At 34.9% G+C, this 14584-nt stretch overlaps 1 protein-coding gene and 1 long non-coding RNA gene across 30 annotated transcripts; one reads left to right on the top strand and one right to left on the bottom strand.

Annotated features, from left to right (window-relative positions):
* On the bottom strand, nucleotides 1-5855 carry LOC141045894 (uncharacterized). Its single transcript, XR_012218443.2, has 3 exons — nucleotides 5227-5855; nucleotides 1719-3174; nucleotides 1-1419 (listed from the first exon to the last, which is right to left on the bottom strand). It is a non-coding gene; the product is annotated as an uncharacterized LOC141045894 (long non-coding RNA).
* A 1369-nt stretch (nucleotides 5856-7224) lies between these two features.
* LOC112287469 (protease Do-like 10, mitochondrial) lies at nucleotides 7225-12764 on the top strand. Of its 29 annotated transcripts, none has more exons than XR_012218298.2 (10): nucleotides 7228-7640; nucleotides 8162-8533; nucleotides 8707-8903; nucleotides 9010-9220; nucleotides 9481-9644; nucleotides 9840-10209; nucleotides 10566-11290; nucleotides 11466-11581; nucleotides 11730-11985; nucleotides 12265-12764. XR_012218298.2 is itself a non-coding variant. In XM_090253797.1 (10 exons), exons 5-6 carry the CDS (start codon nucleotides 9581-9583, stop codon nucleotides 10181-10183), a joined length of 408 nt encoding a protein of 135 aa, XP_090109923.1. In that variant the 5' UTR covers nucleotides 7647-7801; nucleotides 8162-8533; nucleotides 8707-8903; nucleotides 9010-9220; nucleotides 9481-9580; the 3' UTR covers nucleotides 10184-10312; nucleotides 10566-11290; nucleotides 11466-11581; nucleotides 11730-11985; nucleotides 12265-12764. The 29 variants fall into 29 exon arrangements, 11 of the variants coding, with proteins under 11 accessions (XP_090109923.1, XP_073392677.1, XP_073392676.1 ...); XR_012218314.2 differs by lacking the exon at nucleotides 7228-7640 and having other exon boundaries at nucleotides 7647-8533; nucleotides 9840-9966; nucleotides 10127-10209; nucleotides 10626-11290; XR_012218311.2 differs by lacking the exon at nucleotides 7228-7640 and having other exon boundaries at nucleotides 7647-8533; nucleotides 9840-9966; nucleotides 10127-10209.
* Nucleotides 12765-14584: the final 1820 nt, after the last annotated feature.

The raw sequence follows: 14584 nt of genomic DNA, 5'->3' as shown, positions 1-14584 counted from the left end.
TTAATTTTAAATTTTTGGTAGCTTCTTTATTGACCTGCAATAATTTACAAGCTTTTAAATTTGAGTGCCAAAATAATTTATATGAATAATAATGTCATGGACATATGCATGTAAACTAATAATTACATGTATAAATAGATAGAAGTAAGTAAAAGTAGGTAAAAATAAGTTAATTCTATAATATTTTCTATAGAAGCTTCTTAGAAGCTATATAGATGCTACTTTAACTTTATAGGTGTCTTTAATTGACTTTTTGAGTTAAAAACGTGGTCAATAAGTTGGCCATGTGCCATAAATGTTGTTAGCTTGAAGACCAAGCTAACTATATGGACCACACGTAGATAAACTTGCCTTGTAAATCAAGGTATATGTTCTACAAAGTCAACACATATTAGAGGTCTTATAGAACATCGCCATGTAGTCCTTACTTAGATAGTATATATAGAAACAAGAGTGAAGCCCTCTTCACTCTTCTCAATTCTTTTCTTGCTTCTAGTCTAGTTTCAAGCGTCTCAAGTTTTCTTGTCTTTTGGCAATAAGCCTTTTCAATTTCTTTAAATATATGTACTTCCTTGTTTTTATTTTGTCACTTCTTCTTTGAGATTGATTTCATTAGTTTATGCATTATCTTTTAGTTCATGTCCTTGACAAATAATGTCTTTATATCAATTAAGATCTAAGTCACATATTATACTATATTATGGCATCTATTACAATTATATTTAAATTATTAAAAAAACTAAATAATAATAATAATAATAATAATAATAATAAAATACATACCTTACTAATAATTTGATTTGATGAACCAATTTGTTTTAGATCAACTATCAATTTTGTGGTGGGATTAATTTTTTGAATTAGAAATACAAACCAAAAGTTTTGAATAAAGATGGAAAAATATTGCCAAAGTAAGAAGAGATGTTGTTGTATAATATTGCACAAATTATCTTTAAGACTTATCTATCAATATTTTGAATCTAAAAAAATATTAATCCATGGTGTATACACTTTATCTTTAAGATCTCTACTTCTCCAAGGATCTTAAAGCAATGTTTTTTTTTAATATTATCAATCTTATATATGTTGTATAATATTGCACAAATTATCTTTAAGACTTATCTATCAATATTTTGAATCTAAAACAATGTTAGTCCATGGTGTATACTCTTTATCTTTAAGATCTCTACTTTCCCAAGGATCTTGGAGCAATATTTTTTTTAATATTATCAATCTTGTATAAATCTCAAGGAATGTACGTCTTTTTAATGGATCCAACAATGAACAATTTTCTATCAATAATTTCAATTCTTTTAGACAAGATTTTGGCAAATTGGATCTTTTATCTCTTTCAATAATTTCTTGATAAGCTTTATAACTGATTATATCAATAAAGGTTTTGTCTCCAAAATAATCTCACTACACAACATGCCAAAATTAAACACATCAGTTTTTAAAGCATCGACTTCTTGCAAGGATTTTCCTTCATTCATTATGGCCTCAAGTGCTATATATCCTAAGATTCTTATAGTGATTTTTCATGTAAGTATTTGTAGATTTATCACTTCAATATTTGAAATACAAAAATCAAGTAACTTCACATATATAAATTCTATATCATTTGCCTTTGGAATGTACATTAGATTTATAATAATATTATCAGACTTTAGATCACAATGTACTACCCTCATGTCATGCATATAGCATATTCTACTTACAATTTGTAGCATAATATCTATTGCAATTGCTTTTGAAAGTGAGCCTCTTTCTTCCAATATTTTGAATAAAGTCATCTTTCCTCATTCCATGACAAATTTAAATCCTTTTCTTTCTTTAGAAAAACCAAAATAGAAAAGCTTGATGATATTTAGATGAGTTAATCCACCCAAAATACCAGCTTCTTTCAAGATAGCTTTATTATTAAAAATAGCAATAACCTTTGTTGTACTTTCTATGTCCAACCATTTTGTTGGATACACCAACACACGATCTCTTCCACCCAATGGAAAATTTGGTCTTTCATATTCAAGATAAGAATATTCATTAGGAAAAATAATTATGTTTAATTCTCCTCCTTCAACCTTTCAGATACCACTTATTTGACCTATAAGATAATGTGCAAGTTTACCATCTTAAATTACAAGTGATGGTTGTTGTATGATACCATCAAGCCTCTCATTCAATGTTATTGTATCTTAATCAATTTCATCAATATATGTTCGAAAAAATGAGATGCTTCTTTTCACCTCAATGGTCTTTTTCCTTTGATTAAGATAATAATAATGAAAGATGCTACATATGTTGTCAAAGCAATAACCTAAGTCCATGAGAAGTTCTTTAAAAGCTTCTTTATTATTGATTTGTATTGTTGCACTTTTTAACCAATCCTCCTTGCAACACTCCTCAATCAAGTCTCTTGCTTTGCATGCAAGCTTAAACAAATCTTTTTTTGCTCCATCAAATACATTTAAACAAGAACCACCAATAATAGTTTGAATTGTTTCAAGACCCCTTAAAAAGTTATTCAACAAATTCTTACATTGCCTTTCATTCAACACCCCTTCTCTCAATAATGTTGAAGCTTTTGTTATAATCTCCATTGATAATTGTAAAAAGTATATTTTATTATATTGTAACAACATTTATTACTTCAATTAAGGATTAAAATAATGTAAATATTGGAATTGGTAGAAATGCACAATAGTTCCTATGACACCACAAAACTTGTTTAAAACACCAACTAACTTTAATCTTGTACCATATTAATTTCTAAAAAAAATCTTGACAAAAACTATCAAATATGAATTTATAATATATTATTAACATACTTACATCCTAATGACAAATTAGTTTGGCACACCAATAATCTATGCCTTCTTCAAGAGAAAATCAATACAATACAATATAATACAATACAAGCCAATAAGCTAAGGTGACTTATAAATATGACAAGCTCACAAACTCTCAATAGACAATACAACATATTGTGTCCAATTATTCATAACAACAAAGTTCAATTATTTTATCATAAGGCATATAGTAGAAAAAATACCTCAAAAGCTTTGAAGAATTATTCCAATATGAATTCTATGAGCAATTCCAATGCCTCCAAAAAGACACAATTTGAACTTTCAAAAAATATATATTCGTTTGAATTATTTGGAATTCTTCAACCTGGCAGAAGTAGACATCTATTATTCACAAAATTGAATACCTAGATATTAAGATTAAACCACCATCAATTTATTAAAATAAAAAGCTCAATTGCTATATATATTTAGAGATATTAAAATATTCTTATTCTAAAGTAAATTGTAGTCTTAAATAATATCTTTAAGTCTTTGAAATATAACTAAATAAAAAATAATGTTATACCAATATAATGATCTAAAAACTTGATCCTATAGTATAATGAAGATGGTTTAATATAGACTTTTGTTACCATCATTCCTTCTTATTTTTGCAACCTCCAATTAAATTAGATAATTTTTTACTTAAATATTACACAAATCCTTTATAACTTAGTAGTTCTACTTACATACAACAAAGCTCAAAAAATCAAATAGGTCCTAGAATAATTACTCTTAGACATACTAATCCAATTTATTCACATTAGTCGAAAAAATGTAATGCACATCAATATACTACAATCAAAAGTCCATAACCTTGAACACACAACTTCACAAATTCTCCATTCCACACATGCACTTGCTTATTTACCATTAAATCTTAAATATCAATTCAAACAATCAAATGCCATATAATATTTGAACAATAAAGATATTATGTGTACTATAAGAATGCTTTGTTTAATAATAAAAGCATTAAAATTACATAAAGAACAAAAAATAATAGTCAACATAAACATAATTTAAATGAAAAGACACAAAAAGAAGAAAACATAACTAGGCAAAATACTTCAACCAATAACATATTACACTATATAAATATAACTTTGACAACCAAATATAATATATTTCAAAAGTTCCCAATTTTAAAAACTAAAAGAATCTCAATTCAAAATCATGCTTGACATTAATGCCATGCCAACATCTTCATGTCATATTTGTCACTCCATTTTGAACAAATCAAAGCTTCAATATCAATAATATAATTATTAATATTCAATAATAAGACTTAAATCTAACTCTAAAACATGTTATAACAAAAATGTTATAATAATAAGACATAACTCTAACAAAAACGTTTTTTTTTTTTTTTTTTTTTTTTCAATATAACATTATTAAATTTAATAACTTACATACAATTAAATAGAAAGATGCAAAACATGTTATAACAAAAATGTTATAATAATAAGACATAACTCTAACAAAAACGTTTTTTTTTTTTTTTTTTTTTTTTTTCAATATAACATTATTAAATTTAATAACTTACATACAATTAAATAGAAAGATGCAAAACATGTTATAACAAAAATGTTATAATAATAAGACATAACTCTAACAAAAACGTTTTTTTTTTTTTTTTTTTTTTTTCAAAATAACATTATTAAATTTAATAACTTACATACAATTAAATAGAAAGATGCAACATCATGCTAATAAAAATCTGAATAACTTAAATTACAAACTATCATACTAATTAAGAATTTTATTATCTAAAAAAATAATTATAATTATTTCAAACATCATCTTCAATACTAATACAATCAATTGAGAATCAAAAATACATATATTGATTGAGTTACAATACCAAATATTAATAGCAAAATACAATTAATTCACTATCAATTCACAACATAATCTCCCAATCCAAACCATCACCACTCCAACCTCCAATTATCACTTATAAGCTTGAAAGAGTTGTTTTTATAGTGCATGTAGTTATCAAAACATTGTAATGCAAAGTTGCATCAGATTTCAGTGAATGAAGAAAAAAATATAAAACAAATATAGAGAAAATATTCTACGACTTATATGGTATATGCTAAATGTTCTACGACATACAAGGTAAACTGTATATAGATTCTGTCTCGTATTGTATATGAACTCGGTGTAGTATGAAGTCGTAATTGAAATCCTCCATGTCAATGCACCTACCTAGAACCAAACTGGTTGACAACCTACTCGAGACTCTGTTCAGGGACATCGATGCGTACAGTATAATCTCAGAATTTTAAAGTTTGTCAAGCAATTCCTCACCATCATGTAAAAAACCACAAATGTGAAGGAAGTGATAAGAAATGATCTACCTTCAAAGACTCACCTTGCATGGCGATGAGGGTGTAGTATTACCCGTGCTTCGACAACAAAACAACGTATGATGTTATCGCCACCTCCACCGCTGTTGTTGGCTCGCAGGTAGCATCACAGTCGTCGATCTATGAAGAGCAGAATTTAACGACTGACACTTCCAGCGCTCATTCAAGAAACCTCGTGCGCCACAAGAGCTCCAACTTCCAGCGTATCGCCTCAAAAACCCCACCACTTGCTTCACATCCAAGAACACAAGCACGCCTCAAGACAAGAGCGGCAGGAAACGACAGAGCCACTAATTGTTTCAACCAAGCCAAGACTGCGAGCGTTTACAGGCGACGATAACCCACAAACGATACTGCTCGAGCAACAACAAATAACCCACAAAAGTGGTGTCTACAAGTTCTGATGAGGGTGAGCGGTACAACCCTTGGACAAGCCGAGGCTGTCGCTGCTCGAGATCCAGCCACGCCAGGGATGGAATCTACACTAACTGGTGGTGGCCGGCCCTCATCCGAGCCGCGGATGAAACCGACCGCAAATGCGGAGAGATTCTTGGTACTCTTTGAAACGTCAAAAATTTGCAATCTGCTAAATTTAGTTTTCCCCTAATAAATCGTTTTCCGCACGGCGATTTCTGAAGAATATTTGTACAGCTTGAGGTTGAATGTTTACAACAGTATCATGAAAATATGTTATTATTAACGGTAGTTTTCATTCTATGGAGGAGAGCATTTCGTGATGCACGTGCTTTTTGCTCACTTGACTTATTCTCTGTTCTGTACCTGCTGCGACGCCTTGACTTTAGCGCTGACAAATTTTTAAGTTATAAGCCTCTTACCAAGTCGTGTTGTATATGTCTCAAACCTCGTCAGCTCCGTTGAAAAATTATCCAGGAGCATGGGCATGATTGCGTTGTTGGAGAAACTATGGTTTTGCAGAATTCAAAGGAGTTTGGCATAGAAAACCCATCCACACTTGGATGAGACCCAACCACTTTCCCCGTCCCCAGGAATTTACCCGAGTATGGATGCGTTTGATCTTTCTCAGACTTCATGAACTTTACATGTATCCATCGGATTATTAGGTACAACCTAGGCAAGCTATATTCTAACAAGGCTATGATCTAATTCGGCGAGAAGGAAGGTGAGCACAATAAGGCAGTGTTGCAACTAGATGGGACGATGCTTCATCGAGAAGAAAGTGAAGTAACTACAACAACACCGGCGACGGAGGAAGCTGCTATGCGAGAGAAACCAACACAAAAAGAAAAAGCAAACTACAAAATAACAGAGATTTGTGTGTTGCATGCATGTAAAAAAATACGTTGCCCTTCTGTAATTTACTTTGAGTGAATTTGCAAAGTTTGCTTTGGCTCAAGTCAAGTATGGGAAGAGCTTCTTTATGAAAGAGTCTGATGTCTTCTTGAGTAGATAGATACTCATGGCTATACCAGGAAGCGTTATTGGGAGCTGAAGAATCCATCAAAGAAACAAGGTGAGTGTCTCAGCACAAAGCACTAGTGTGCTATTTTTAGCTTTTCAGTGCGTTCACTGTATCTTTCCGATGGCAATAATACAGTTTCAAACATTGTTTTTGAACTATATTTTTGAATATCATTATATGTATTATTTATATATGTAAATATAGAAAGAGAAAAGAAACTCTCAACAGTTCTCAACAATTCTTCTTTCAATATCTTTTAATCATCATCATCTTTTATATATATATATATATATATATATACATTCTTTTCATTCATTGAAGTTCAAAACCCAAGATACTTTATTTGTGCCCAACGACAGGGGTTTCCTTTAATATATAAACATACATAGATGGATACACTTTTTTAATTCACAAAAATTTACTCTACAAAATTGCCAAGTTATATCAAGATAATATTCTTGACTATCCATTTATAATGTTATTTCAAAGTCCATGTAGATTTTTTTAATTTTAGACCACTGATTACTCTCAAGCAATAACTAATCCAGTTTTTTTAATAAAAATAGATGATTTAGATACATGTGTATTACAAAGCATGATCTCAATTTTATGCACATATTTTATTTATATCAAGAGATATTAGTGTAATATTGTTGCAATGCTTTGTCATTTTGTAGAAAATTTATGACATTTGGTCGAAACTTCTCTAAAAAATTGATGACTTCACCTTACATTGTAAAAGAATGTATAAGTAGCCGCATGATTCGTTGTTTCACCAGCTGACATTGCCCTCGTATAGAATGTTAATACACTGAAGCCTTTGGCCACACGGTTTGACATACAGCGGATCAATGAGAACCTGGATGAAGGGGTGATGTCAACTTTGCCAAGACCTACATCCAAATCAACAGAGGTCAAGAAATTAGGGCTAGGCCTTGAATCTTTGCATGGCGCTCGGAATCGCTGAAGGGAATCGCTGTATGTTGAATGCATGACATCGTTCTTCTTCTGCCTCAATGACCAATATTCAACCCATGTTGCAATTTTTTCACATTCTATGTTTTTGTAAACCTTTGTGGGATTATTGGCTGGAAGTGAAGATCGTCGCTTGTTTGGTAGTAGCTAGAATGTAGTTTGAAGTGAGTGCTTCGAGTTTATTCATTACGTTGTTTTCTGGTTGTCAATGTTGTGAGTGAGGAGTTGGTTAACCGTCGTTGTTGGGATGGATTTTTTCGGGGATGGAGTTTAGGGATAAGATGTGGGAGTGAATTTTGAGGAAAACGTGGGATTATGATAAGTCAACACCGAGATGTGAGCATGTTGAGTGCATGAATTATGCAAGAAAGGATTACATTGAGGTTGACCTAGCCTGAGTTACAATGCCCCTCATCTATGCTTGTGATAAACAAGTCATCGTGAGAAAGGTCAGGGGTGGGAATGATTGTAATAAAGCATTAACCATGTAAATTTAAATCGATGAATTTATCGAGTGCTTGCAGATTTTTACGAATATAGGATATCTAACAGTTGAACGAGGGCGAGCACAAGATCCGCACCTAGCCGCAGATATAGCATTGAGCGCACATGTGAAGATCTTTGCAGTCTCCAGAAGCTCAAAAGTCTTCCTGCCTTGGAAGAACCAATCGAGTCACAGGACAATTGGCTCTGGTATCTGCAAAGAATTTTTCTTCAATTTTTGAAGACGAGAGTGCAGCATCAAGTTAATTCCTTAGGGTAACCGCAGGGATATCACGATCGCTACTTGGCGCTTTCACGAGTTTATGTTTATGATTTTTGGTGAAGAATTCTTGAGGCGGAACTAGTGGTGTACCCGTTTCAAGAATTTGTTGCTGTCGTTGGATACCCTCTAGGTATGCTTACGACGATGGGACTAGTCGAATAATCAAAAAAGTTTTTAGTTTTCATTGTTATGGCCCTATTAAGATCTAGACAATGTGTGCTTTTAAAAAGTTTTTGACAAGTTTGATCTTTTTGGAAAAAATCGAGGTTATGTTTTCTGAACAATTTTCTCTAAATTGTGTAGGATGCGGTAACATTTCATTTACTGAAGGCGTTACATCTGGGGTTTAGCCAAGTTGATATGTGCATGGGGCTGCTCATCTCATCGCTATTCAGATAGAATCTGCTGTCTATTTAGGAAACAGTGGAGGTTCTGCTCTCAAGGAGAACAAGGTGGTTGGAGTAGTCCGTAAAAACACTTCCAAAGGCAGAAAACAGAAGGTAAGTTCTGTCAATCTTAGTGGATTTGACCCTCTCCGCGGATCTCTGCATAACTTCTTAGTGGTAGTCGTTGAAATCATTCAAGTTTTTCTTTTCTGGTGTTCAGATTCTCGTAAGGACTTTGCAATCTGTAGCCCTTGATTTGCACTTGTGTGTGGTTTAATCGAGATTGGTTCAAGATGGTCGTTATTTTCACGGGTATGTCATACCTGTTCCGGTCATCAAGCGCTTCCTGGTGGACCTGAAGGAAACTGGGGGCTACGTTAGCTTTTGGTTCTTGGGTGTCACGGCCAAGTCAACTGAGATCGTGCCACTAGGTGAGCATCTCAGATGAAAGGTTCTGAACCTTCCTCAGTAGAGTGAATCTTGGACATGATATATATACATTTGGAGGTTGAGTTTGATATTGTTTAATAGAGCTTTAGTTGGACTTACACTCTCAACATGGTTGGTTTGTCGATCTGTGTGGTTTCAAAAAATACTTTTCTTGACGACAGCGTGTATTAGTTGTCTGTTTAGTGTTCATATAATTCGATCTGTCTCGATTACTTATTCATCATCGAACTTCGTGTTACAGGATTGCAACCCGGCCTAACTGGCCTGTTGGTTGAGTATGTATCCTTGCACTGATACCAGTGGATGCCATGATAGGGATGATGTAATTCTGTTTATGGACGATGTACCCATTGCTTATGACGGAAGAGGCAATGGTTATCCACATGTTCGATTACAACGTTCACGGTATTTACCTGATACTTGGTCAACTCAATTTCACAATTATGTATACTTCATATCCACATCCTCACTGTCTGAATGGAGTGCTATTTGCTGCAGGGTAGAGTATGAGAACTAAGTTTGAAATCTCTGCCAAGGTTTCCAGGTCAATAAATTTCAATAAAATTAAGATTTGTTGGATATATTGTTTGGTAACTCCAGGATTTGTCCGTTCACAAGGAGTTCGAAGTGAACCTGTGACCATAAGATACCATTTGACTCCCACGAGCAATGATTTTGTGCAGTTGCAACATTTGGTGCCTATACATCAGTTTGGCATGTTGCTAAGGCATTACATTCTTGCTGACCTTGCCTTCATACCCTTGACTGAGCCTTATTTGCAAGAATATGTAAAGGATTTCTATAATACATCTCCACGGCGTCTTAGTAAGCGTCTCCCGTCTGATTTTCCAACCAAGACCAGCCAACAATTTTTCATCTTCGCACAGATGGAGATTGAAGGCTGGCACGGGGAATTTCTGGGACAAAAACTGATTTGTGAATAGCCTCAGTTCTCCTCTGTTACAGACATGTAAGCCGCATTCCATCTCATATTTACGAATGTTGGAGGATTTGACCTGCTGAGTCTCATAGACAAAATTAATGCTAGTTACGAAAGGTTTCATGAATTTCAGGTAACTTTGTTTCTTTGCGATTGTTGGACTTGGTAATGTTTGTTTAATATTAAGCTCAAATGTCAAAGCCGGTTGCTTTCTTAACATGTGCTTTCATTGCAACTACCACGGGACAATTTTACATTGCATGTCGGAGAAGTTTGCATGAAATGGTGCCGCTTTATGTGTTCTTGTTATCGATGTGCGTTCATGGCAATTGTTCAGGTCAGAAAAAGTTTACGCTGACTGTGATATCGCTTCATTGCTCTCACAGGTGAACAAGGTGAATTGCGTTGAAGTTCATGACCTAAGATATCTGCGTAAAACTGTACAGGAGTGTGCAGAGACGAGTATCCGCATTGATTTGGATAACGAAGTATGAGTTTTACATTTTCGGGCTGCAAGAGAAGCATGTCGGAGAACTTTTCAGCGTCGTCGTATGCCATCACGCATAGTCAAAGATTTTCTGGAGGAAGAGGATTCCAAAGGTGCATCCTCGAGCCGGGAAGAGCCTTGGCACAACGAGAACAAAGATTCTGATAGGATTCCTACTAAGGGGTGCCTGAGCCAGTGAAGCCTTCACCTTGAGCAATGCAGATTTTACTGAGTGAGAATTTTCTCTTAGGCATGTATCCTTTTCTGTTATCTAACATCATTACGGTCGTGTTCTACGACTTAATCACATGTCAGTCATACGGAATCTGCAGTACAATTCTGGTTGAGTATGTGATGTCTTACGTGCACGAAAGACCGATTTGTCCGAGGCGCGCTAACTGCCAGAGAAATACTTGGATATTCCAACTGGCAAAGAAGCATTGTTGTATATATCCTCCTTATCAGCAATGCAAGGATCTGATCCCGGGAACGTGCTTTCTGTTCTGAATTTTTCTGTGACTGACGAAGCTCTAGCTCGCTTACATTGAATCAATCGTTCTGCAAGTTCTGAAACATCTATTGGATAAGTTACGCAAGAAATTGCAACAGTTTCCGAAGTGTAAGGTACAGATTGATTAGTGGCATATGCTGCACGCTCTTTCTCTCGATCTATATAAATATATATATATATATATATATATATATTTCGCTCTGCCCCTGCAGGCTACTGCTTCAGAAAGTCAATGTATTGTGCATTAACCCAATCTTCCAGAGTCCCAAGCTGCCTTGTACCTAACAGGCAGCCCTGGGGGTTCCAACACAGCTTGGTAGACTTGGAGCAATCCAATTGCTAACGTACAAATACTAGGTGTCGTCATCTTCTGCAACATTGAATTGAGGAGAATACTGACGACAGTAAGTCGGATATTTCAACCTAGAATTTCTCCTCCCTCTCGCTCTCTACTCCAGACTTTAATCGGTATGCACCTACTTATTCCATGTCAAAATTAATTTCTACATGTACGATTTTGCAGCCTCATCTACCCAATTGGCCCCATTGCAGGTAGTACTGGTCAAGGTGTAATGTGCAAGCTGTGCTGACCTTGAAGAAGGGAATATCATCCTCCTTGCCTTAAAAACTTCATGCTTCTAGAACTGACCTGCAGCCTTTTTTGCTCCTCATAATGACCTCTCCCCTCCCCTCCCCTCCTGCCACAGGTCAAGGGAGTCAAGGCAACCTGAGCTACTGAAATCTAGTTGGGCACTGCTCTTCAAACAACAAAGACTTACTTACAAAGCAGCAATGGCAATGGAATAAGGTAACATGATCATTGTAAATGATACCCCCCCCCCCCTCAAGGTCCTATCAAGGCAGCCCTCTGACAGCATCAAATTTGTCTACTCCTTTGGTTTCTCCCTATCTGCTCAGGGCTTGATCATGACCCACATAAAAACCTTGTACCAGTAGTAATCAGAAATTTATCAGCTGCCACTGCACTCATCTCCTCATTCATGTTTGGGAATGTGAGTGTGTACACATGTGTGTAAATGAACATATGTAATGTTCTTGGCATGGGGGGTTGGGGATGCTTTTACAGCCTACATGGCAATCTTGTCAATACTTGACAGTGGATGGACAGTGAAGGATTGATTGAGTAATAAGGGGAATCCCATGCTGGTGAGTGCTGCTTCTTCAAAGGAGAATTATTGTATGCTGTTGTGATCATGCAACAAGCTATTGAAACCAAAGACAAGATTTCTAGTTTCTTGTGCCCTCCCCACTTTCATGCCCACCATGGTTGTGCAGACCCACCAGAGTCCAATGTGCTGTGTGCTGGCTAGTTGTGGGGTGAACAGAATAGCTTTTTCCAACATAAATAAGAATTTAAAAGAATAAATGAAATATTAAAATATAAAAAGAAAAGAAAAAGAAAGAAATGACATTTATTGAAGGTGTTCCAATTTGTTTTCATCACAAATTGCATTAAAGAAAGCAGATTTATGAGCCAGACTAGTTACTGTCACACTCACAATGATTCTTTGATAAAATATTTTATTAATAAACGTTATTTTAAAAATAAAATTTTGTTTTTGGTCACTCCCTTGCACAATGCTATCATTTATTTAGCATTCATTTATAGTTGTGTTTTATATATTTTCGTATATAAGGTTTTATTTTTAGTTTTCTTCTTTTTTAGTTTGTTTCTTTCTTTATTTCTGTTACTATGATAACTAATCAAGTGAACTCTTGTACCAACCTCATAACAAAAAGGATGAAGTTGGTGATAATGTTTAATTATCTATAAGACCATGTTTATTTTTAAAAAGTTTTAATAGTTAATACATTCATTCAGATGTTTTATAATATTAAGCTTCATTGGCTCATGTATCCAAAAATAAAAAAATAAATTGTACCCTTTTTCCATTGGTAGTTTTTCTTTCCTTCTATCTTTCCTTCTATCTTTCCTTTTCTTCAATTCTCTTGGTTATTGTTAATCTTATATTTGTTTGCTTTTTCTTGCTCTCCTACATACCCTCTCTCAGAAAATTGTAATTTGTATAGGAAAACTATGTGGTTTTCTATTGTGGCAATTGCATGGCTAAATGATTATTAATATTATCATTTTTATTTTTTTTCAATATTATCCCACACTTAGTGTGTGTAAGTATGTATGTATGTATGCATGTATGTATACACACTTAGTCTTCAATACAGGAATTGTGGGTGTTTGCATATCTCTAGACAGCACAGAATTATTGTGATTGTTACCATTATTATAATACCACAAGATGGAGCTGCTGATGCTACTGCTGGGAGCAGAATCTTTGCCACAAAACCCTAAAAATTTCTTAACCAAACGAATGATTGCTCATGATTTGAAATGGGCTTTCCAAATGTAAGGGGATCTGCAAAGCCATTTGTCTTGGAAGTGGCTCACGTTCCTCATTGTTTCCTAAGAATCAACCCAAAAATGGAAGAATGGACAAATTGAGGCTCCCTTCAATAAACATGGTTCAATCTCTTTAGATTTTGGTGCCATGGATAAGCAGTAGTTTGTGGTAGTAGTAGAGGCCTGATGGCCCTGGGCTGCTGATTCCCCCTGAGAGCCTTGTGCATTTGCCTTGTCTCACAATCTCAACACCACTATGCATCATCTCCTCCACTTCTTTTTAGGGTTTGTGAACATCAGGTGGATTTCTCACTCTCTACACTCTTGCTTTGTAGTTTGGGTTGAGAAACAGGGTCTGAAAGGGGTAACCCATTGTTCCCAAAACAAAAGGGCAAAAGAATACTGTTACAAAGTGGGGCTCATTGCAAGCCAATTTCAGTGCCACCAGGCAGCAGTTCCAGAGTGTACTACAATCTTGTCCCCTTTCCCCCACCCCCCCCCCCCCAAATCCTATTTATATTATATTGCAGATGAATATTGTTGTTGTTCTTGAGTGTTATTGAAGGGAGAACCTTGTGGCTTTCTCTGACCACCCAACCATCCATGTGTGTCAAAGACCTCAAGGACTCTTTGGGGTTGAGTGACTGCAAAGATGTGTTGGTTATTTTTTGCACAGATTTGGTTAGATTCTCTTAGCAAAACTTAGATATGGTTGGACTGTCTTGTGAAAAACTAGACTTGGTTGCAATGCCTTGTTCAAGACCTCTCAGTGTAAAGCAACACCATTTTTACGACACTAGGAGGGAGCATTTGAGATGGACTCTCTTTTTCCCTTCATTTTCTCCTTCTTCTTTTTGTCAAAGTAGTTAATGGGGTCTCAGTGTGCAATACCCTCTGTGGACACATAACTTTTACTTTCCAGTGCAAATGGGTCAAATATGCACTCATGTTTGAGCAAACTCCCAAAAAGCAACTATTGCATCTGGATCAGAGCCTGTCCATACACCAAGGCACCATGAACACACAA

The sequence above is a fragment of the Physcomitrium patens genome, chromosome 10 (assembly GCF_059467195.1).
Source record: "Physcomitrium patens ecotype Gransden chromosome 10, ASM5946719v1, whole genome shotgun sequence".
Classification (NCBI taxonomy): Eukaryota; Viridiplantae; Streptophyta; class Bryopsida; order Funariales; family Funariaceae; genus Physcomitrium; species Physcomitrium patens.
This window is presented reverse-complemented; position numbering and strand designations above follow the sequence as displayed.